Below are 22,736 nucleotides of genomic sequence, written 5' to 3' on the forward strand. Positions count from 1 at the left end.
GAACAATTAACCAGTGGAACAACCTGCCTCCAGAAGCTGTGGATGCTCCAACTGGAAGTTTTTAAGAAGATACTGGACAACCATTTGTCTGAAATGGTACAGGGTTTCCTGCCTGAGCAGGAGGTTGGACACTAGAAGACCTCCAAGGTTCCTTCCAACTTGGTTATCCTATCCTATCCTATCCTATCCTATCCTATCCTATCCTATCCTATCCTATCCTATCCTATCCTATCCTATCCTATCCTATCCTATCCTATCCTATCCTATCCTATCATCAAGGGTTATCACATAATTTGAAGGGGAAATAATAAAAAATATAAACCAGGAAATTCATAGTGTTCCACCATCAGTACAGGTATTCCTTGAGTTATGATCAACCTGAAAAGAGGGAGTTTTGTCCTATATTCAAAAACCAATAGTCATGCCACCTCTCCAGTTACATGACCGAACTTCAGATATTGGCAACATGGCCACATTTACATAAAACTGCACCCATAGCAAAACTTCGTTGGCTTAACGACTGCCACAAAAAAGGTCACAATAGTGGGTGGGTCACATAATCAACCCGTTTACTACTGTTATGACATACGACCATAACATGGGCTTCCCTTGAAGACCACTCGGAGGCTCCAACTGGTACAGAATGCGGCCGCGAGAGTTGTCTTGGGAGTTTCCCGGTACTCCCATGTTACACCTTTGCTCCGCGAGCTGCATTGGTTACCAGTTGTCTTCCGGGTGAGGTTCAAGGTCTTAGTGATGGTTTTTAAGTCCTTACATGGCATGGGTCCGGAATACCTCGGGGACCACCTGCTGCCGGCGTCGACCCCCCTCCGCCCCGTGCGTTCCCACAGAGAGGGCCTCCTCAGGGTGCCTCCGGTCAGAGAATGTCGGCTGGTGGCCCCCAGGGGGAGGGCCTTCTCTGTGGGCGCTCCGGCTTTGTGGAATCAGCTGCCGGTTGAGCTCCGGATGGCACCGGATCTCCGCTCCTTCCGGCGCGGGTTAAAGACCCATTTATTTGAACAAGCTGGCCTGGCCTGATGGGGAATTACTTAGGGTTTTAATATTTATATATTTTTTATTGTTTTTATTGTGGGCAATAATTTAATTCTTTTTTAACTTTTGTACTTTTGTAGTTTTAAGATACGCCCTGTTCACCGCCCTGAGTCCTTCGGGAGAAGGGCGGTATAAAAATTTAATTAAATAAATAAATAAATAATGGTCAGTCTCCATTGTGGTTGTATATCAAGGACTACCACAAACGGATGCACCCAGACTATTAGAGATCCAGGCTTAATGGTAGAGCCAAGGTTTTTAAGGCCTTGCTTAAGCCAATAGGATTGGAACAATTCTGATCTCAAAAAGGGATTGTGTTCCAAAGGGTGGGAACCATGGCAGAAAAGGCCCTCTTCTAGGTACGGTTAGATGGCACTCTTTCACAAATGGGACCCAGAGCATGCCTCTCCTGCTGTTGTATATACCTGAGGAGAGATGGCCCTTTAAGTAATCTGACCCCAGGCCTTGAAGAATTGTAAAAGTAAGCAATCGCTCCTTTAATTGTACCCAGAAGCATAATGGTAATAATGCAGTTCATAAAGCAGAGGTATGATGTGCTAAATGAACTGCCCATGCCACCACATTTTGCACCATCTGAAGCTTCCAAATATTCTTCAAGGACAGATGCAGACAGAGGTTGATTTGGACAGTTCTGAGTTATGAATTAATGTGGTTTTTAATTGTTCTAGTGTGGAAGCAACGAACAAATCTGATTTTATGTAATTCTTGTGTCTTAATAACGTCCAAAGCAACAGTTGCACATGACTTGTAATTATCAGTCTTTAATATATATATTTCTTTCAGGGTGGATCACTGCTAATAACTGGTTACTTTTTTTAGTGTTAAATATCACAGATAACGAGCAGGCAAATAGATAAAAGAATTGGACCTGGAACTTCTGCATCACAGCTTTTATTGCACTACAGCTTACTATTAGTAGTACAATTTAGTAGATACGCTATCAGAAAAATATGCTTGCTTTATACATTTATCTGGGCTATATTTCATAACTGGAATGTTTTCAGTCCCCGAGTTACTCTAAATTGAGGTGTGACTATATTGTTTTCTGTTGTTTAGGAGCAGCTCCAAAAACTCTCTTGAAATTTACTGCAAACCAGTTGATTCTGTGAGCCATTAACTGGACAGAGCATACATTCTCAGCTTTTGTTTACTTTGTCTGACTTTGTTTAACTTTAAGCTTAACTCCTTCACTTCATTGAACAAGACTTCTTTATACTGAGGCCTTAAGCTTCATGAAAAAGAAGCACAAGGCATATTGGTAGTTTGGAAAAAATAGTATGATTAAAGTGGGGGGGAAAACCGTTGTGCTTACCGTTAACTATCATATCTAACTGTTTAATTGTCATTGTTTATGTGGTTGAATAGACTGGCATGGTGCGTTGTGATACAGCTGTTGGAACACCAGATTATATATCACCTGAAGTATTAAAATCACAAGGTGGTGATGGATGCTATGGACGGGAATGTGATTGGTGGTCTGTCGGAGTTTTTCTGTTTGAAATGCTTGTTGGTAAGTAGTGTTTCTCCCCCTTTGCTTCTATATAGATGTTTGTCTTGATAGTACTTAATATGCTCTGGTGATGTAATTGCTGCAAATATATAATATAGATTTGCTCTATTTGTGAAGGTGTGAGGGTGTGTGCACGCGCACATGTTTGTATGTATGCTCACATGCTCTTGCTGCTAATGATACTGGTCCCAAAATGAATCTGATTTTTAATAGTGCTTTTTAGATTGTTATAAAATGACCTTCCCTAAATATCATGGAAAATTGGGGCTTCTACTTGGCATGGCCACATTCTGAATTTACAACTTTAATTATTTCTTAGTTAAGGAAAAGCAGTTTTATTTTTTGGACTCTACAACCCAAATCCAAAAGGAAAGAAAACAAAAATAGGCTTCTCACCAGTTTAAAAGGTCTTTCTGATTATATATAAGTTTTATAATGACGGGTTTATGCCTATAAAATCCTTGTTAAAATAATTGAAAGGAGAAATTAGAGCTTTTTAAGTCAGACATTTGATGTTTTAGATTAAAAAAATGGAGCCGAAAAGGCTGATGAAATAATTACTCAGCTTAAAAATTCCGGATAACAACTTTTCATAGAAATGGCAAATGTTTTGAAAACAAAGATCTTCAGGATGAGATTATCTGACTGCAGGGTTTATATAGCAATTACACACACACACACACACACACACACACACACACACACACACACACGGGGGGGGGGAAGAGAAAAACACTGTTTCTTCTCTATGTATTATATTAGCTAAACATTATATTTGCAGCCTATAGCAGATCTGATGGAAAAATGTATATCTAAGGTTTTGATCTCTACAGCCATTGCATAATTTTGAAATTGAAGCTACTTATCAGGATTACTATTTCACTTGGTCCAAAAACCTAGTCCTAAAATAGAAGGGGAGTGGTGATTCCATAATCTACATTTGTCATGGCAAGTGGGCCCCTTTGAATTAAAAGGAAGTCCCATTCTTTCTCAACAGGAAGAAAATTATTAGGGGGTGGTTGGTCAAAAATTAGGAGTGGAGTATCTTTGAATAACAAGTGTTCAGAATTTATAGTAGAGCAAGAAATAAATGTTTCAGAAAATTGCTTTAAATACTAGTGCTGGAGGTGCTTTAATAATAATTTAATAATCATTATAATGGTTCTACTACCAGGAACTTTTCAGATGTAGTTTTTATTTATGAAATTTAGATACATGTTTTGGGTATCTTTTTATTAGGTTATTTTATTAAATGAGCTGCCCTGAGTCCTTCGGGAGAAGGGCGGTATAAAAATTTAATTAAATAAATAAAATAAATAAATTGGAATAGATTTCATTACAATCTATTTTTTTCTAAATATTTCAAACTTGTATGTTGAATAAGGAAAGAGAAGGGCAGGCAAAATACGAAAGGATGAATCCTAAATTTTTTTTTATTTTTTTTAATTTTAATTCCATTTATATCCCGCCCTTCTCCGAAGACTCAGGGCGGCTTACAAGCTTAGCAGTAGCCTTCATTCTATGTATATGCCTGCTTATTAGGGCTTTCACACACACCCCAAGCGGCATTATTACAAAGTCAGCTTATTGCCCCCAACAATCTGGGTCCTCATTTTACCTACCTCGGAAGGATGGAAGGCTGAGTCAACCTTGAGCCTGGTGGGATGCGAACCTGCAATAATTGCAGGCAGCTGGTGTTACTTAAGGAGGCATTAGCCCACTGCTCCACCAAGGCTCTTGGTAAAATGGTAAAAAAAAATTAATTTACACATTTCAGAAAACACTCCTGTTTTAAGGATGCTTCTAGAACAGGGGTGTTAAACTGCTGGCCCGTGGGCCAGACGCATCATCCGGAAGCCATGCCCACCCCATTGCGGGCAATGGCAATGGCCGCTTGGGGGGGCAAAAGCCCTAATAAGCAGGCATATACATAGAATGAAGGCTATTGCTAAGCACATTGATTTGTGCTTTAGGTTGTAAGCCGCCCTGAGTCTTTGGAGAAGGGCGGGATATAAATAGGATTAAAAACAAAAACAAAAAAAACTGTCTCGATACGTTGCTCAATGTCATGTGACGTTGCGAGTTTGACATGTCTGTGTTATGACTCAGGGCCAGCCGGTGGGTCCGGCAGCCGGTTCAGATGTATCGGATGACTCAGATGAGGGGGAGGAGGAGGGTGTGGAAGACGAACCGGCTGATGATGGCTTGGAGGCTTCGCAGAGCCCTCAGCCGGGGCCCTCTTCTCAGCTGCGTGAGCCCGATAGTGCGGAGGATGATGACCCACAGCTGGCCCTGTTCAAGGACGCCCGACGCAGGAGGCAGTCGAGCAGGAACAAACAAAGAAAGGCTGTGGGACTCCTCGGGAGGAGGCACAGGGAGACCACGCCCTGAACTCTAAATAAAAGGAGTGTTTGGGGAGGGGCTGGTTGCTGAAAGCAACCCTTCCGCTTGAGGATTCAAGTTCCTGTGTTTCTTGTTCTGTTGTTTTGCTTGTGAATTAAACTTGGCAGACGCTTTGCAACCTCAGACGCTCTCCAGTCTCTACTGCTTGAACAGGGGTTTGCCTTATTACAAGGCCGGTAGTTGGCTGGTTCAGAACAGTCTGTTCTAGAATATCTATGAACTATTTGACACGATGTATCACAACTTTTAAATCCTTTGCAAGAAGATTATACCTTTTTAAAGTTTCACATTAGAATTATTCTAAGCTAGTTTGTTTTCTAGTATTCTAGAGGATTGTATTAATATATATGTAATATAGGTTTGATAGCAACCTCAGACAGTGCTTGAGTAAAACTAACAGTTACTATAGGAAGTATTGTCCCCTTTTTATTGATGGTATTTAAGTATTTCTTTATTGTCTTTATAAAAGAGCCCATGATCTTTAAAAGGTACAACAAAAATGTGAAGGCATGCTACAAACAGACTTTCTGCAAAAATTTGAACAGGTGTTTTTTTAAATAAGTAGACATTCTACATCCTGAATAGCATATTTTTAATGCATATTGTATTATAGTTTATGCTTCATGGAAAATCAAAAGATTAGAATGGTGGAAAAGGTAAAGAAACTTTTAATATGTATAGGGCTTAGAGATAGAATAGGCGGGTTTTCTGCAGGGGGCTAGACTATAAAACCTCGAAAGTCCCTTTCAACTCTGTTATTCTGTATGAAAGATAGCAATAGCCCTTAGACTTATATACCGCTTCGCAGCACTTTACAACCCTCTCTAAGTGGTTTACAGAATCAGCATATCGACCCCAACAATCTGGATCCTCGTTTTACCGACCTTGGAAAGATAGAAGGCTGAGTCAACCTTGAGCCGGTGAGAATCGAACTGCCAAATTGCTGGCAGCCGGCAATCAGCAGAAGTACTCTTGCAGTACTGCACCACCCTGGCTCATCACAAAAGATGGCTTTCACTAGGACATGGGTAGGCAACCTTGGCTCTTTTATGACTCATGGACTTCAATTCCCAGAATTCCTGAGCCAGATATGCTGGCTTAGGAATTTTGGGAGTTGAAGTCCATGAGTCATAAAAGAGCCAAGGTTGCCTACCCCTGCACTAGGATATATAAAGCATCTATGAGTGATAAACAGGAACTTTATCAAAGCAGAATATTCACTGAACAGATATTGACAATGAGATTAAAAAAAGCTGGTGAATTACTGATTCAAACCATTGCAGTAATATAAGTACATTTCCTATGTAGGATGTCCAGTTTAAGATAGATAGTGGTTATGACTCAGTAAATCAACAAGCTATTTAAATTCTTGATTGTATAATATTATGATACATTTAATCCTGAATCAAATTAATTAATTTTTTAATATATTATATCTCAAGATTATACACGACTTAGTTTCCCCTTTATCTCACTGACAAATATTTGACACCATTAAATCGGTGTAAATAAGAACCTTCGGCCCAGATGGTTATCTTATTCATTGGTGTTATATATTGATTATACCAATACCTTTCAGATTTTAGAATGGCTCATGCATTATATATGATATTACCTTTAATTATACGTCATTGTTTTTAGAAGTATCTAGTAATATGAGACTGTTAATTGTAATTCCAAGTATATATTCAGAAAAACTGAAGTTAGCAGTGATTTTTCTGGATGTGGAAAATGCCTTTGTTGATATGGTGGGAAAATTTTTAAACAATTGTTGCTTAATTTAAGAATTCTTATAGATACCCATAGACAAACTGCACAATCTGTCCCACTAAGCACTTCTTGAGACAGAAGATTCATAATAGCAAGTTCTCCATTCTCAGCTTCTTAGAATCCCACTTCCTCACGCTGCTTTCTACCCCCTCCTCCCTATTTCTATGGCAAGTTGAGTGGCGATAGAAGTTAGCAGGCATCTTAGCGATTCAACCTTGACAAATTCTCTTCTCTGTCTATGATGTAACATATTTTCTTTAAACATTGGTATAAAAGTTAGTGATACTGTAATGAAATACATAAACCAATATAAGGAATGTTGTATACAGTGAGAGTCATTGTTTTGAAGCATGGGGAAATGCAATTTATGCATACTAGAAACAATTGTCATGTGAGTTTCAGCAAAAGATAAATCTTGTTTAGGGTTAAGGAAGGCTGTACAGTTTTCATGAAGCTAGAGCTTGCAGCTTCTTCCCCCATCTCCTCTTGAACAAGTAAAATAGTCAGTTTCAAAAACAATTTCTGATCTAAAACTAAGCAGGATTTCTCCATATGCCCAGACTCAGGAATACAGCTTGGAACCTTAATGATACATTGCTTGAAGAGGACCAGTTTCTGTTGATAGAATGGAATGCTTTTCCCCCCCTCTTTTTCTTTTTTTCCAATGCCTCTACAAGATCTGCTTTTCCAAAGGACATTACGGGTATTTTGGGTGGAAGGAAAAAAGGAGAACTACCATTGTGATATGTGACCAACAAAACATTTAATTTCAACTTATAGTTTTGAACAAACCAGGATTGTAAACCATAATTTGATTCTGGTGTTGTTGAAATAGGAGCTGTATAAACTATGAGCTTTCCAGACATTTTTCTACTTAATTTTTAAAAGAGAAGGGAAACGTCACTTATTCTTGGCAGAGGCAGGGGAGGAAGAAGATTATAGAGGTCCAATTCAAATCTGGGGGGAAAAACCAGCAAGTTTTTGTTTTGAATCTTTAAGGGTTGGATGCTCAATTTACCATCTTAAATGCTATGTTACTCTTTACGATTCAACTGGAACAATAATGTCTGTACATTTTGACTTTTTAGGAGATACTCCGTTTTATGCTGATTCGTTGGTGGGAACATACAGTAAAATAATGGATCATAAGAACTCACTGCTTTTCCCAGAAGATGTAGAAATTTCAAAGCAAGCAAAGGACCTTATCTGTGCTTTTTTGACAGACAGGTTTGCAAACATATTTTTTTCCTTATTAGGGTGGATTTATTGATTTAGTGTTATTGAAAACTATTCTGTCCGAACCGGCATTTAGGAGATCTCACTGATACAATCTATGAATACAATCTTTGAGATTCCATTTGTAGACAAAATCTACCTTAAATTTTAAAATTTGTCATTATTTCAGGCAGTAATTTCAACTTAGCTTAATTAAGAGAAATTCCATGAGATCAAGCCCTCATGGTTAGGAGAGGTCCTTTACTCCTACGAAGCACTTATCAGGTTTTCTTAGGAGTCATACAGAATCATAATCAGGTTTACCAGCTTATAAATATGTCACTGAATTTGGAAAGATTTTAGGTAAAAAAGAACCCCATTGGCCATAATCTCCCATCAGACATACATCTTACTTGTTTGTACTAGAGCAGGAGTGTCAAACTCGCAACGTCATGTGATGTGTCGCAACGTATCACGACCTTTTTTCCATTGCCGGCAATGGGGTGGGTGCGGTTTCACCATGACACATCCAGCCCGCGGGCCGGCAGTTTGACACCCCTAGTGCTAGAGGCTGTCTCCTACTTGTCCTCACCACTCAAACCAAGTTTAAATATTGGTAATGTAAGCAAAATTGATTTCCTTCAACTTGTGTCTTAACTATTATTAATATTCAAAATCAGTTTAATGACCCTGATTTTCTTGATTCTCTTGAGGGCTATGTGAACTGGTGGAAATTACACATATTACTGCAAGCCAATTATTGTACTTAAACCTGCAGTTTAAGACCTTCATTTTGTTTAACTTTCTGTTCCCATGTGAGGGCAAAGAGTAAAAAAAATACATGCCAAAATATTTTGAAGTTTTAAAGAGAATGACTCTTGAGTTTATATTCCTTTCTGCTATGATGTAGGCCTGTTTGTGTATGTTTATACGTTTGTGTGTATGCGTGTGTGTATGTATGTTTGTCACCAAGGTAATACTTATTATTAGTTATGTGACTAATTTTGATAGACAAGTATTTCCTTAGGTGAAGTTAAGGAACACAGAAATGTTATGTTAAAAAGAAATGAGTTTGCTGCTTACATAATGATTCCATTATACATTGTTGAGGAAAATATGAATATGTGTATGGGTGAGTTTAAAGGATGTGATCTTTGAAATACTTATTTCAGTAAAGTTTGAATAACTTTCTGTGTTAGGAAGCCAGGTCTTCTGTCACTTATGTTGAAATATTTGCACTGTGGTTTGGCAAACTTGTAGGATATTTTTTTTTAAAAAAAGAGCTTTTTCCAGCATTCCTTTTCTACTGAGTGCAGTTGGAATTATGTCTTACTCCACACGTGGCATATTGAGAATTCCAGTTATTTCATCCTATATATGTGAAAGTATTGAGAAATCTAGTAGCAAATGCACTGGGAAGATTCAGGTTCCAGTGTTAATGTTAATGAACAGTTAAAAATTATCGCTTAATTTAGGCATTTAGGCAACTGTGGCATTGAAATAAAATCTGTGAATAGGTTGCTTCAGAACAGAAAATTGTAGCTCTTATAATAAAATTTGACTTAATTGCCATGTTTAGGGAGGTGCGGCTAGGGAGGAGTGGAGTCGAAGAAATTAAATCTCATCTATTCTTTAAGAATGATCAGTGGGATTGGAATAACATTCGAGACAGTAAGTACCTTTTAAAATTTAAAAAAATGCCTTTTCCTTGTGTGTGCATGTGTGTGCGTCTAAACTAGTTTAATGTGGATTTATAATGTAAGATATTTACTGTGTAAAAACATTAGTTTTTTTTTAATTATACTTTTCTGCAAATGTAAAAGGTTTACGATTACTTACATTTTTCTCCCCAGCTAAATCCCAAAGTAAAGTTTCTAGATTGAAAGTTGCTAAAATGCTCCTAAAGTCAGCTTCAGTGTTTTGTTGTTTTTTTCCATATTTCTTGGAGTAAATATTTTCATTTAAAGGAAATCTCCTTTCTAACAGTCTTATGCACTTGAAAGGGCAGGCTTTTCCCTTACATTCAGAGGCCTTCCCTTTATGAGGTAGGAGAAGACCCATAAATACTCCCATGTTCTCTGTGCTTAAAGAAGAGTTGGATTGTAGAAGAGACTAGGGATGGAGTGGTGGGTGATTATAAAGGTGGAGACCCTGGAATGTACTAACTCATAAATAAAAAATTAGGAGATTTCCAAATTTATTGCGGACCATCTTAATATCCCTGTGGTTCAGGGAGAGAGACAATCTATGATGCAGCTATTTGGTTCTTTATGAAGTTTTTCGTTTTCATAGTCTATTGTGATGTGTCTCATTCTTAAAGCAACAAATGTCTATGTAGATTCTCAAATCACCCATATCATGGATGGTTTAAAGGTGCTTTTCCAAAAGGTAACTTTCTTGAAGTGAAGTCCAAAAAAAGCAACTAGAAAAGCACCTTTGGGACAAAAGTAAAGAAAGTCCAGTTGCCTTTTGGAAAAACACCTTTGGGATAAAGCAGCCAACTTTCAACTTGAAAGCTTTTTGAAAGGGAAAGATTACAGGAGCCTAAATGAAACTTAAATCTCTTACATACTTTATCTTGCATACAATTATTCTTTTTGGAATTACACCTCTATTGTGTCAGCTTTGTATGGTCAAACATTCTTAATATATAACATTAATTAAGTTGTTTAATAGGGGTTCTGAAATAATAGAAATTTTGTCCCAGTTTGAAATAAGCAGCCTTGGTGTTTGATTGTTCTGAAGTAAAATAATGTTAATTACACATTGAATTAAAATGGTACAAAATTAAAACTTTAATGGCAAAAGAAAAATGCTGTTTAAATATCACAACATTGAATTTTGTTCTAATACTGGTATTTACTTTTTTTAGCTGCTGCACCAGTTGTACCTGAGCTGAGTAGTGACATAGATAGCAGCAATTTTGATGATATTGAAGATGACAAAGGAGATGTCGAAACCTTTCCAGTCCCAAAAGCATTTGTTGGAAACCAACTGCCTTTCATTGGATTTACTTACTTTAGAGAGAACCTGTATGTAACATACATGTAAAAATATACATACCAATTAATCTGATTTTTAGCAGTGATCTTGTGTGTGCATGCATGTGTGTTACGTATGTATGTATATGTGTGTGTATGTATGTATGTATGTCATTGGATTATGTTTTTGTAATTCCCAAAATATTTATTACTGCTTTTTCAGGGAAAGGAGAATACAGTACACAGAACAGAGGCATTGCTCTTAGAGCCAGTTATGCTGACCTGCATTTTGTATCTGACTATATCTACTTGCATAGACCTTTTTTTGAAGCTTTCTGTTTTAAATGGGTTTAAGAAGCTCTTAGGCTCCTCCCTCATTAATCAAAAAGCTCCAGGGTCTGTTAAAAAAGCTAATGCTAAATAAATGCCTTCATTCTGAGCACAGACTAGTGGGATTAGGACTAGAGCAAATTGATTAAAATGAGTTGATTGGCACAGTGTCTAGAGTTTTTGAAAACTTCTGTTTTGAACAGGTTGCTAAGTGACTTTCCTGAGCTTGGTAAGAAAGTTGAATCCTGTAAGAACAATGGGACAAAGAAAAATGAATTTAGGAAAAATGAGGTAAGTACTCGTATTTTAATGTGCTAAACATTTGTTTCATATGTATGGAAAATATGTGCATCAATAGTTAACTATTTGCACAAATCTAAAACTGCTTGTGAATTATCCAGTTTAATAAAAAGATGTTTTGGTCATTATGTGATTTAAGATTTAGATAAGTAGATTTTTAAGGATAATTTAAATCAGGCAATATAAGTTATTGGAAAAAAGATGGAAAAGTATCCTGTTTTTAAGCATGTATCTGATTTTTATTTTTTACAGGATGGTGAAGAGGTAAGCACATTATTCTGAAGATTTTTTTATCAATATATATTGCTACACGACACACAAACACACATAAAATTTTCTCTTTCTGTCCATGAAATATCTCAGTTTAAGAATTTTTTTGAAAAACTTTGTAAATGGACATTTCATAGCATAGGATTTGTTTCTGTATGCAGTTTTTCAGCAAATTTAGATTGGTTTTAATTTAGGAGATCTGGAAGAGGCTTCACATGTTTTGTAAACTTTGCTTCTTTTAAATTTAACTGTGTAACAGCATAATCTCTTGCGGAAATTTAAGAACAATTATGATATGACAAATCTGTAAGATTTTGATTGAAGTGTTAATTTATATTCATTAACGTGTATTTCACCAAGTTCAGCATGTTTTGTACATAATCATAAAAACAATTTACTTTCATGTTGGCAAATAACTAGTAAAGAAACAATCAGTATAAATCAGGAATTCCCAGATGTTTAAGCCCTTTTTGTATTTTGGAGACATCTTGCCTCTAGATGAATAATGTTAGATCTGTCCTTTATTTTGCCTAAGTAAATGTACACATTGATCTCCAACTCAATCTTTCCACCATCTTGCCCAACACTTACGTTTATGTTATCCAACCACCAACCTTCAGCATTTCCATCACCTCATTAACCTGTCCCTGGGTTATTAGACCCTCATTTGAAAGTTACTGCATTGCTTTCTCCAATTATACCTTTGGTAAAAAATTCACATACTCCCACCACCACCACCACACCCAAATTCTTCATGCCATCCCAGTTTAGGAACTTCTGATGTAAGCCATATAAATAGGGATATTTTTATGTGCTTTCTATAAATTCTGTCACTTATAAATGCCTAAAAATCAGGGGATTTTTTTTCTGTCAGCTTATACAATTTCAGGAAAAAATAAACAAATTAGAAGATCAGCTCCGTAATGAAATACAAACCAAAGATGACCTCGAGCAAAAATACAGGTATAACTTTATTTTCTTTATAAAAGTTAGAAACTCTTAAAAATATAATTTTAGTTTGTTAAAACGTATAGACATAGACCAAACGCACTCCTTAAAAATACATGTAGTATAAATGAAGAATCTTTCCTATATTAAAAGCTGTAATATCAAAAAGCAGTTGTATCTGTTACATTTTACATACAGTGTTGTTTGAAAGTTTGCGAACCCTTTTGAATTTTTAATATCTGCATAAATATTTTTTTTGTTAGCTCATCCAATTTCTGTGGCTGCCCATCTTAACAAGCGACTCTGGGTGACAGAATTAAAACAGAACAAAAACAATAACAAACATTATAAAATTGAAAAGAGAGGCAGTTGAAAAAGAACAATTCACTAACACAAGCAAGAAGCAGGCCCCTGTGCACAGTTGGGGGCTCACTTAATGAGCCATGAAGGGTTGAAAGGTGATAACCAGCACCCTAAATTGCACCCAGAAGCAGACTGGCAACCAATGGCGCTCATGGAGTAGTGGTGTTATGTGTGCCAAGTAACTGGAGCCCATGCTGCTGCCTTCTGCCCCAGTTAAATCTTCTGAGTGCTCTTCAAACTTGCTTGAACATAGAACAATAGAGCCAGGCTGGGTCAAAGCTTGTAGCACCACATCAGGCCCTCACAGCCTCTAGAAATTGGGACAGGGTGTCCATGACGTCACTCCAGTAGCCTGGGGTAGAGAGATGAAGCTGGGTATCATAAGCATATTAGTGATAAAGTCACCCCAAACCATTGGATGACCTTACCTAGTGGCCTCATGTGGATGTTAGGAGGGGAAAAAAGCTTCAGCCCAGTTACACCCTGTGCACTTGGGGCTTTGGACTGGGTTCTCTCGCCCATCAATACCAATTAGAACCAGCCCTGGATGAAAGAGGAACCGACATAATACTTTGTTGCCCACCTTTAATTCCAGAACTGGTCCCAACAGATACCATGATCGATGGAATTGAAAGCCATTGAGAAGTCAGAAAGAGCAGTATGATTTAAAAATCTGACCTAAAATGCAATGTGTTCTCCATACAAGTTCTAAAACTAAATTGAAGAGAACAACTAAGTTAAGAACATTATATTGTTCATTTATTCTTTGAGGAAAACGAACCAAAGAAACATATTTGTGTCTGGCAAAAATATAAAAGTTTTTGCTTTCATAACTGGTGTGCCTCCCTTGGACAGAAATAACTACAACTAAATGATTCTGATAGCTGTCGATTATTCACATGCATTGGCTTGGAGGGAGCTTAGCCCATTCCTTCTTACAGAACAGCTTCACCTCATGTATGTTGGTGAACTTCATTACATGAACCGCTCACTTCAGGCCCTTCCTCACCATTTCTGAAGGATTAAGGTGAGGGTTTTGGTTTGGCCTTTCCAAAACATTAACTTTCTTCTGCTTTAGCTATTTGCTCTTGCAAATTGTGCGTTTTAAGTCATTGTCTTACTGCACGACCTGTTTTCTCATAGCTTCAGCTCTTAGACAGGTACCCTAATATTTTCCTGTAGAATTTGCTAGTATAATTCAAAATTTCATCATCCTATCGATAATAGCAAATCAGCCTGGTCTAGAGGGAGCAAAGCAGGCAGAAGCCAAGATACGTACTAGGCTGCACAGATGGCACAAAGCTTTTGCTCTAGAATGCAGGATTTGCCCTTTTTGCTAAACATAGCGTTTTCATTCAAGCGAAGAAGAAGAAAAAGGAGGGGGTGTTCTATTTTAAATTCTTCCCTTCACATTCTTCCACTAACTTTCTGGCTTATCCATGTGGTTTTCACAAACTGCAGAGAGGTAGATAGCAAGGTTCTTTTTGGAAAGTATTGGCTTTCTCTTTATTTTATTATTTATTTATTAATTCGGTTTATATACCGCCCTATTCCCAAAGGACTCGGGGTGGTTTACAGGGCAGAATTTATTTTATTTATTTATTTATTTTATTACATTTATATACCGCCCTTTCCCGAAGGACTCAGGGCGGTTTACAGGGTGATTAAAAAACCAAGATACAAAAGTTAAAAACAAATTTAAAAAAATTATATTTGTCCCTGCATAAATAAAACCCCAGTTAAAATAAGATTAATCCTCAGCCTGGGCCAGAGAGCTCGAAGAGCCAGGTCTTCAGGTCCCGGCGGAATGAACGGAGGTCGGGGGCAGTCCTCAGCTCCACTGGCAGCTGGTTCCCCCACTGAGAAGGCCCTATCCCTGGGTGTCGTCCGCCGGCAATCTCTTACCGGCGGCACCCTGAGAAGACCCTCCCTGTGGGAGCGCACTGGACGAAGGGAACTTGATGCCGGCAGCAGGTGTTTCCTCAGATATCCCAGACCCAAGCCATTTAGGGCTTTATAGGTCATCACCAGCAATTTAAAAACAATACAATATAAAATTAAAATAAAATAAAATTAAGTATAGCCCCAAAAAGTCAAAATCACAATTTAAAATCATTAAAACCCCTCAGTCCAGGCCAGATAGCTCAAAGAGCCAGGTTTTTAGGTCTTTGCCATTCTGCCATGCACACCATTGTTATTTAGTATTCTCCTAGTGACGGCTTTATAAACATTGACATTGGCCAGTGCAAGAGAGGCCTTTAGTTCCTTAGATGTTACCCTGGGGTTCTTTGAGGCCACCTGGACTGTTCCATGCCTTGATTTTGACATGGAATTGGTTAGCTGACCACTACTTTGAGGGTAATAATGGTGTTTAATTGCCTCTATCTGTGCATAGTCTGCCTGGCAGTGGACTGGTAGAGTCCTAAATCTTTACAAATCATTTTGTAACTTTTTTCTGTCCTGGTGAATATCAAACCTGCTTTTCAGAAGCCCTAAGAAATCTCTCTTGTTCTAGTCATGAAATCCTTTTACATCCCTGGGCTGTAATGATCAGACTGTGATAGTGAATACCTAGAATTCTTTAAGCAAGGCAGGATCACCTACACACACATCTGATTATCATCCCATTGATTGAAACACCTGGCTCTAATTTCTCCTTCAAATGAACTGTTAATCCTAGAGGTTCACATACTTTTGCACGTGATGTTGTTTTGCATCATTTTCCTCACTAAATAAATGAACAAGTATAATGTTTTAGATTCATTTGTTTAAATGAGTTCTCTTTTATCTAGTTTTAGGACTTTTGCAGAGAATATGACTCTTTAGGTCATATTTATGCAGAAATACTGAAAAATCCAAAAGTGTTCACAGTGCTGCTGTGTATTGGTATGTGGTGATTTTTGAGTTGGAGGATAGAAAGTTTCACACAGAGCAAAGCTGAGCAATGTCCTGCTTGCTGGGGGACAACATATAAAATGGGGGGAGATGTTGAGGGATTACGATGAATACAGATATGACACTTGTTTGGATCTTGGACTTTGTTTTCCAGGGTTGGGGGGGCAGTAGCATTGCGAATGATTTTTTGTGGAGGAGTTCAATTCTGTAAAGCCTATTTTTGCACTTACACAAAATGACAGGAAAATATACTGAGGTGATCAAAGAGGGTACTGGGGCCTGAAGAAAATATGTCTAAAAACTGGACATAATCCTTTATTAAATAAGGTTTAATAGGGATTGGCTTAATTAGCGGGTCCTACTACTTCTAACCCAAATCTCCAAATTTAACAAACAAAAGCAAAGTATTAAGTAGTGATGCTTTCTCTTCTTCCAGATTCTTCCATCTGCTATTCTATAGGTAACGTGCATTGTCATTAAGTAGTAAATAGAGAACAGAAAAGCATCCAAAATAAATATTCTTTTGTAGATCACATTGCTCTCTTTGCTTGTTCCTTTAGTTTTTTGCAAGCTGTTCATATCATAATTTGGGTATCTAATGTGAATTTTGAGGGGAATTTGGAAAGTTTAGATCTATCTGTAATTTAGCAGCTGCATATATAAGAGTTGGTTCCTGCACTAGTAGAGATTCAAGAGATCATTATTTAAAGAGCCACCTGCAAACTAGCCAATTATTGTTGAAGAGACCTATCTCCTTGTTGGTTTTATGGAAAGGCTGTTAGAATTAGCTAGAATTATCCGTTAGAATCATATAATATGGGTATATATTGGTTATAACTTGGAAATACTGTAGTTCATTTTTCAGTTCTTATAAGAATTGTGGGAAATCTGACTTCATTCTACCTATCTCAATAAACCTTGCTAAACAGAATTGTGTAAGAATCATATTTAGATAAGCATTACTTGCAATTTAGCCTGCTGCCCAGGACCTTGACCTTGTACCTATAAATGGTTACATTTTCACTGTGGAGAAGATTTTATACTAAAGAAAATCTTTTTTTCCATCTGTAATTCTGTCCCTCTCTCACATTAATTGTTCTACAGAGCTATTAATAATCGTCTAGAGAAAATAATGAAGGAATTGGATGAGGAGGTAAATGAATAATTTTGTTTTATATTTTGAGTGTAATTAAATACCCTGTTTTGAATTTTTGAATTTTAATTTGAGACGCTGTAAGTGTCTCAGAATTAATGCAGGACCTGTTTTTTTTTTGGGGGGGGGATCAGTTTAATTCTTATGTGGCACTGATGCATCTTGGGTAAAAACCTTTACTTGGAAAACCCCAAAGTCACACAACTTATTGACTAAGTCACACTATCTTTATTTGTCCTTTTAATAGAGTGTGTAAACATAGCATTGTCTTCTGAACATTGGTGATGTATGCCAAATTACTTTAAACTCTTTTCTTTCAAAATAAATAAAAAAGTTTAAAAGCACAAATAACAATCTGGTGAGGCAATGAGCCACCTGATACCACAGGAAATGTATCTGGGAAGGGCAATCTCCTCTGGAACTTAGGCGGACCGATTTCAGCCTTGATTATCTATGTATTTCATTTACATATCTACTTTGGCATGTTTTCTTTACATTTGAGGCAGTGGCACTGCGTCAGTGAAAAAGTATGCAGAATATATATTTTTAAAGGCACAAAAGATATATGTTGATTATCTGTTGTTTCTTTTGGTAGGAAGTCAACTAAATGCCAATCTTTTATGTGATATTTAGGTATTGGACGCTCGCTTACTAATGAGAACAAATCAGAGGTCCTCTTTGCAATGTACCATGGGGCAGTTCAATCTCTCAGTTCTGTGGCTATAATAGCTGGCCTTATCTGGACTCAGAAACTAAGCAGGGTTGGCCCTGGCTAGTGCTTGGATGGGATTCTCCATGGCTACACAAGGAAGTCGAAAAACATAGCAAAATAAGGCAATGGCAGATCTTTTCTGCATTCTTACCATTCTTGTTTCATGAACCTGCCTATAAAGCCTCCGGTAGGCAAGGTCAGTTTAAAGGAGGTATTTTTTATCCCACCAAATAGCTCTTTTGGTTTTAGTGATGTAGCCAATCCTGTAAATCAAGTACACTAAATTGATTGCTCCCTATCTTTTATACCTTGGGCACCATCAGCCATTGTGTCAAGGAACCTAGGTCGCACGAGGAGAGTAGGATTTTTGTTACTAGTGCTGGAGACAGCTTGTACAAGTAAACCTCCCATCATCTGAAGTTTTTTAAAATGCAGCACAAGGTCCATTCAGCATGCTCTGTTATGCTGTGGATTGCTTTGGTTTTGGCTCAGTATGTTTCCTGAGACAGGTTTTTGTAGTTTATATATCATGGATTATATTTTCATATACTGCGCAAACCAGACCAATGTGAGAAAGTTGAGGTCTTTCCTGATAACCCGTTCTAGAAATCAGTCCCCTGCATCCTCTTAAGAATGAGGCTGATAGTTCAGAATGGCATGAAGCGTTATGTTAACAGAGAGAATTGTTAAGAGAACTGACAATTACTTAGCAATCACTCATTCAGCAAATATTCAAATTTACAACACTACTGAATAGCTGGACTTATAAAACCGGTCCTTGTACTGACAATGGTCCAACACTCCCATTCACGTGATTGCAGAACTCACTTAAAGTGCCAGAACTGCAGTTGCTAAGCAGCGCTTTTGCACGAAGTTGCACTTTATGACCATGTCAATTAGCAATAGAAATTCTGATTCCAAGTATTGTTCTTAAGTGAGGACTCCCCTGTATTGTTTGTGTAGCTAGAAATCCATTTTGCTTACTTTATGCTTTCAAACCCTCATGCTCTAACACAGACATGTCAAACACAAGGCCCGGGGTCCGGATGCGGCCCGTGAAGTGGTTTCATGCAGCCTGCGAAGCCATCCTGGAAACAGTGAGGGAACGGCCCCTGCTGCCTTGGCCCTGGCCCAGAGACCCTCCTTCTGCCAGAGACCCTCAGAACTGTCCCACTCCTGCCCAGGCCCCCATAGGCACCCTTGATGCGAACGATGTAGACCTGGCCACGCCCACCCAGTAGGCCATTCGCACTCTAGCCACGCCCACCCAGTAGGCCATGCCCACCCTGGCCACACCCACCCGGCCCCTTGGGGGCAACCGCAATGCTGATGCGGCCCTCAATGAAATTGAGTTTGACACCCCTGCTCTAACACATGGAATTCTGGGACTGCTCTGCTGTTTGGGAGCGATTTGGCACAATCCCATCTACTGAGTGTTGTATTGTATATTTGCTGCAGTCAAATGAGAAATGATTTTGATTTTTGCATTGAGAAAATTTGTGGGACTCCTTAACTGTCATTTTAGAAAAAATGTCCCCATCGTGTTTCTCTTCCTCCATGATTTTCCCAGACATCTTCAAGGAAACGGCTAGAATCTTCGTTCAGACAGTTGGAAAGGGAAAAGGCTCTTCTTCAGCACAAGAATGCAGAATATCAGCGAAAAGCAGAACACGAAGCAGATCGAAAACGCAATCTAGAAAATGACGGTACGTTCACCAAAAACAATAAAGAAAAACTACATTATTTGCGGCGTCAGAGGAGGAGAGCATTGATGAATCCCCATTCTTTGCCTTTGCTTCATGGAATAACTTGTGACATATTGTTATGAAACCTGTGTGATGGAATTAATGCTTTGTTTTTTCTTTCAGTGAACAGTTTAAAGGATCAACTTGAGGATATGAAAAAGAGGAATCAAAACTCCCAAATATCAAATGAAAAAATCACTCAGCTACAAAGGCAGGCAAGTTGTTTGTTTCTTTTAAGTTAACTTGGGTAATGGCAATTCAGTGTTCTTGTAGCAAACAAAACAAAAATCTATCAATGATTCTGTTTTAAGTTCGACTCCCAGTGGCACTTAAGACTTTTAATTTCCGAGTAACTTCATAATTAAAAGCTATATGTTATGCATTGCTACAGTAAATGGATGATACTATCCATGATAAAAGCTTACTTTTTTTTAGTTTGTGTGTAATGCTGCGATGTATTTTTGTGTCTCAATAGCTGGATGAAGCCAATGCCTTGCTGCGCACAGAGTCTGATACAGCAGCCAGGTTGAGAAAGAACCAAACAGAAAGTACAAAGCAAATTCAGCAGCTGGAAGCTAACAACAGAGATCTGCAGGATAAAAACTGTGCCTTAGAGAATACTAAGCTCCGACTGGAGAAGGATTTTTTGAATCTGCAGTCAGCTCTAGAATCTGAAAGAAGAGATCGGACTCATGGGTCAGAAATTATCCATGACCTCCAGGGTATGAAAACCAGTCTCTTGGAAAGTGATTTTCATATCATAGGGGCAGGGTATTGTGACTATCCATTTTAATGGGGATTTTAGAGGTATTAAACATATAATTTATCAACATGTCCACATTCACAGGAATCAGCCAACTCTTTTCCTGTTCCTTCTGCCTTCAGAATATGTCATGAATGGTTTGGTTTTGTAATCAAAGCATGTAAATTGTTACACTTTAATTAATATGTAGATAATGCTTTTTTCCTTGTTGAAATCTTTTGAATATTCCTAGGCCGAGTGCTTAATTTGGAAGAAGAAGTAAAAAATGGGAAGAATACATTAGCTAAAATGGAGGCGGAGAAAAGGCAATTACAGGATAAGTTGACAGACCTGGAAAAGGTAAACTTAAGAAAAAAAAGAACTATATTGTTCAGTTGAGCTAATAAAATAAGGTCCTATTCATAGCCTTACAAATAGAACTCTGCAGCACTCCAGATTTGAAGGGGAAGCATGATTCGGAGTCAGCAGCTCCTTTAATCATGCTACACCAGTCTGGAAAAGTTGCAGCTTCTGTAAAGAGTTATTGACAGATGCTACACGAACGCCCAGATTTTGAGTCCTAACCACACATAGTGAACTGGGTGGTGGTTTTCAGTGAATATTGGGTTAATAACACCTTTGAAGTTGGAACAAACTAAAAGCAAAAATGAAATGCACAAGGAGTGCAGAAAGAGCAGATCCGTCAAAAATCTCGAACAGTTTTCTGCTTGGTATATTTAAATAAAGTTCAAGAACAGCAACAGGCTTGAAGCATAGGTCCACGCACACAATGCATTTGTGTCCCAAGACTAGACAGTTCAACAAAGCCTAGACTGTGACAGTCTGAGCATTTATGAAACCTCAATAGCAATAACACTGTGTGCTTGTAAAACATAGTAAAGCATATACACATCTTTGCAGTTTCCAACTGCAAAGTAAAATTAGCATAACAACATGCCAATATGAACGCTTAACTGCAATCTACCCACAGAATCTCTCTATTTTTCTGTAACAATTAAAAAAAAGTTAAGAGGCAGAATGGCATACATAGAGCTGTAAACAGTCGTGTTCTGTTTGGCCATCTGCTTAACTTCCCTGTTAACATTTTACTTTCACATCAACATGTCCTTATTTGCTAGAGAAACCAGGAAACTTGAAATATTTAAGTTTTATATTGAGGTTTAAATAAAATGTTCAGAATGCTTTTAACAGTTTTTCTGAGGGCAAAACAATTAGCACATCCATGTAAATTTTAAGGAGAGCTAGGAGAGATTTATTGTAACTAGATTAAGCAGAGTTGCTTAATAGTCCACACCAGAATACTATTAGGAAAACAAAATTTTATATGTAATTAGATGTGTTCGTTTCTATAGATTTTTTTAAAAAAAGAATCATAGTCTTCTCCATGCTACAGAGATGAGGGCACACAGGTTTACATAGCTTTCACCTAACTGGTTTGTGCAAGTAGAAAATACCAGCACCGGGCAAAATAGTATCCTCGTTCTCTTTTCACGCATCACTGTCTCTTTTGGTTTCTATTCAATTTAACATGCTGCCTTGATCAGTGGCTCCTATCATCTCACGTTAGGCTTTTCATCATGGTTTTAATATCCGCTTGCTTGCGTAATAATTAAGGTAGCAGACTGAATACCTAGGTCAAAGCCTACATTTTTTCTTGTCTACAACCAACAGTTCCAATAAAGCATTTTACATGGGGTTTATAATAATCATGAGATATTTTGATTTATGCCTAACAGGAGAAGAGCAACACGGAAATAGATATGACTTACAAGCTTAAAGTCATGCAACAAAACCTGGAGCAAGAAGAGGTTGAACATAAAGCAACAAAAGCCCGACTAGCAGACAAAAACAAAATATATAAATCGATTGAGGAAGCTAAGTCTGAAGCTATGAAAGGTAGGCATTTAATATCACATGTTCATAACTTCATTTAGCATTTATTTATCTTCAGCTTCTTATTCAAAAAAAATGAATGTGACAGTTTAGCTTCAGGATGACTCCACAGAGAAATGATTATTTGATTAAGCTTATTCCTTCAGTTCAGGAATAGAAGAAAGATTGGAAAAGACCTACATGTATAAAAATCCACATATTTCACTGTTGTAACTCAGAAGCTAATCTTAATTTAAAACTTAGTTTTTGTTTGTTTGTTTGTTTGATCATGTGCCATTAAGTCAGACTCTTAGTGACCACATATTTTTTCTCCATGATAATCTGCCCCAATCTAGTTCTTCTTCCAACAGCCTACCTATGCCACTGCAATGGACTCCATCCATCTTGCTGTCGGTTGCTGTCCATTCTCTT

General features: G+C 37.7%; 1 protein-coding gene across 2 annotated transcripts in view; it reads left to right on the top strand.

Annotated features, from left to right (window-relative positions):
• Positions 1-22,736, top strand: part of ROCK2 (Rho associated coiled-coil containing protein kinase 2) — a 110,657-nt gene that overhangs the window by 57,724 nt on the left and 30,197 nt on the right. For both annotated transcript variants that reach the window (XM_081342753.1, XM_081342754.1), the window contains exons 6-17: positions 2,440-2,584; positions 7,846-7,984; positions 9,552-9,643; positions 10,845-11,004; positions 11,487-11,574; positions 12,728-12,816; positions 17,164-17,212; positions 19,495-19,630; positions 19,793-19,884; positions 20,145-20,391; positions 20,665-20,771; positions 22,169-22,328. In XM_081342753.1, coding sequence (XP_081198879.1) covers positions 2,440-2,584; positions 7,846-7,984; positions 9,552-9,643; positions 10,845-11,004; positions 11,487-11,574; positions 12,728-12,816; positions 17,164-17,212; positions 19,495-19,630; positions 19,793-19,884; positions 20,145-20,391; positions 20,665-20,771; positions 22,169-22,328 — 1,504 coding nt within the window. The remainder of the gene's footprint in view (positions 1-2,439; positions 2,585-7,845; positions 7,985-9,551; positions 9,644-10,844; positions 11,005-11,486; positions 11,575-12,727; positions 12,817-17,163; positions 17,213-19,494; positions 19,631-19,792; positions 19,885-20,144; positions 20,392-20,664; positions 20,772-22,168; positions 22,329-22,736) is intronic.

The sequence above is a fragment of the Vipera berus genome (genome assembly GCF_964194415.1).
Source record: "Vipera berus genome assembly, chromosome: 1".
NCBI classification, from domain to species: Eukaryota; Metazoa; Chordata; class Lepidosauria; order Squamata; family Viperidae; genus Vipera; species Vipera berus.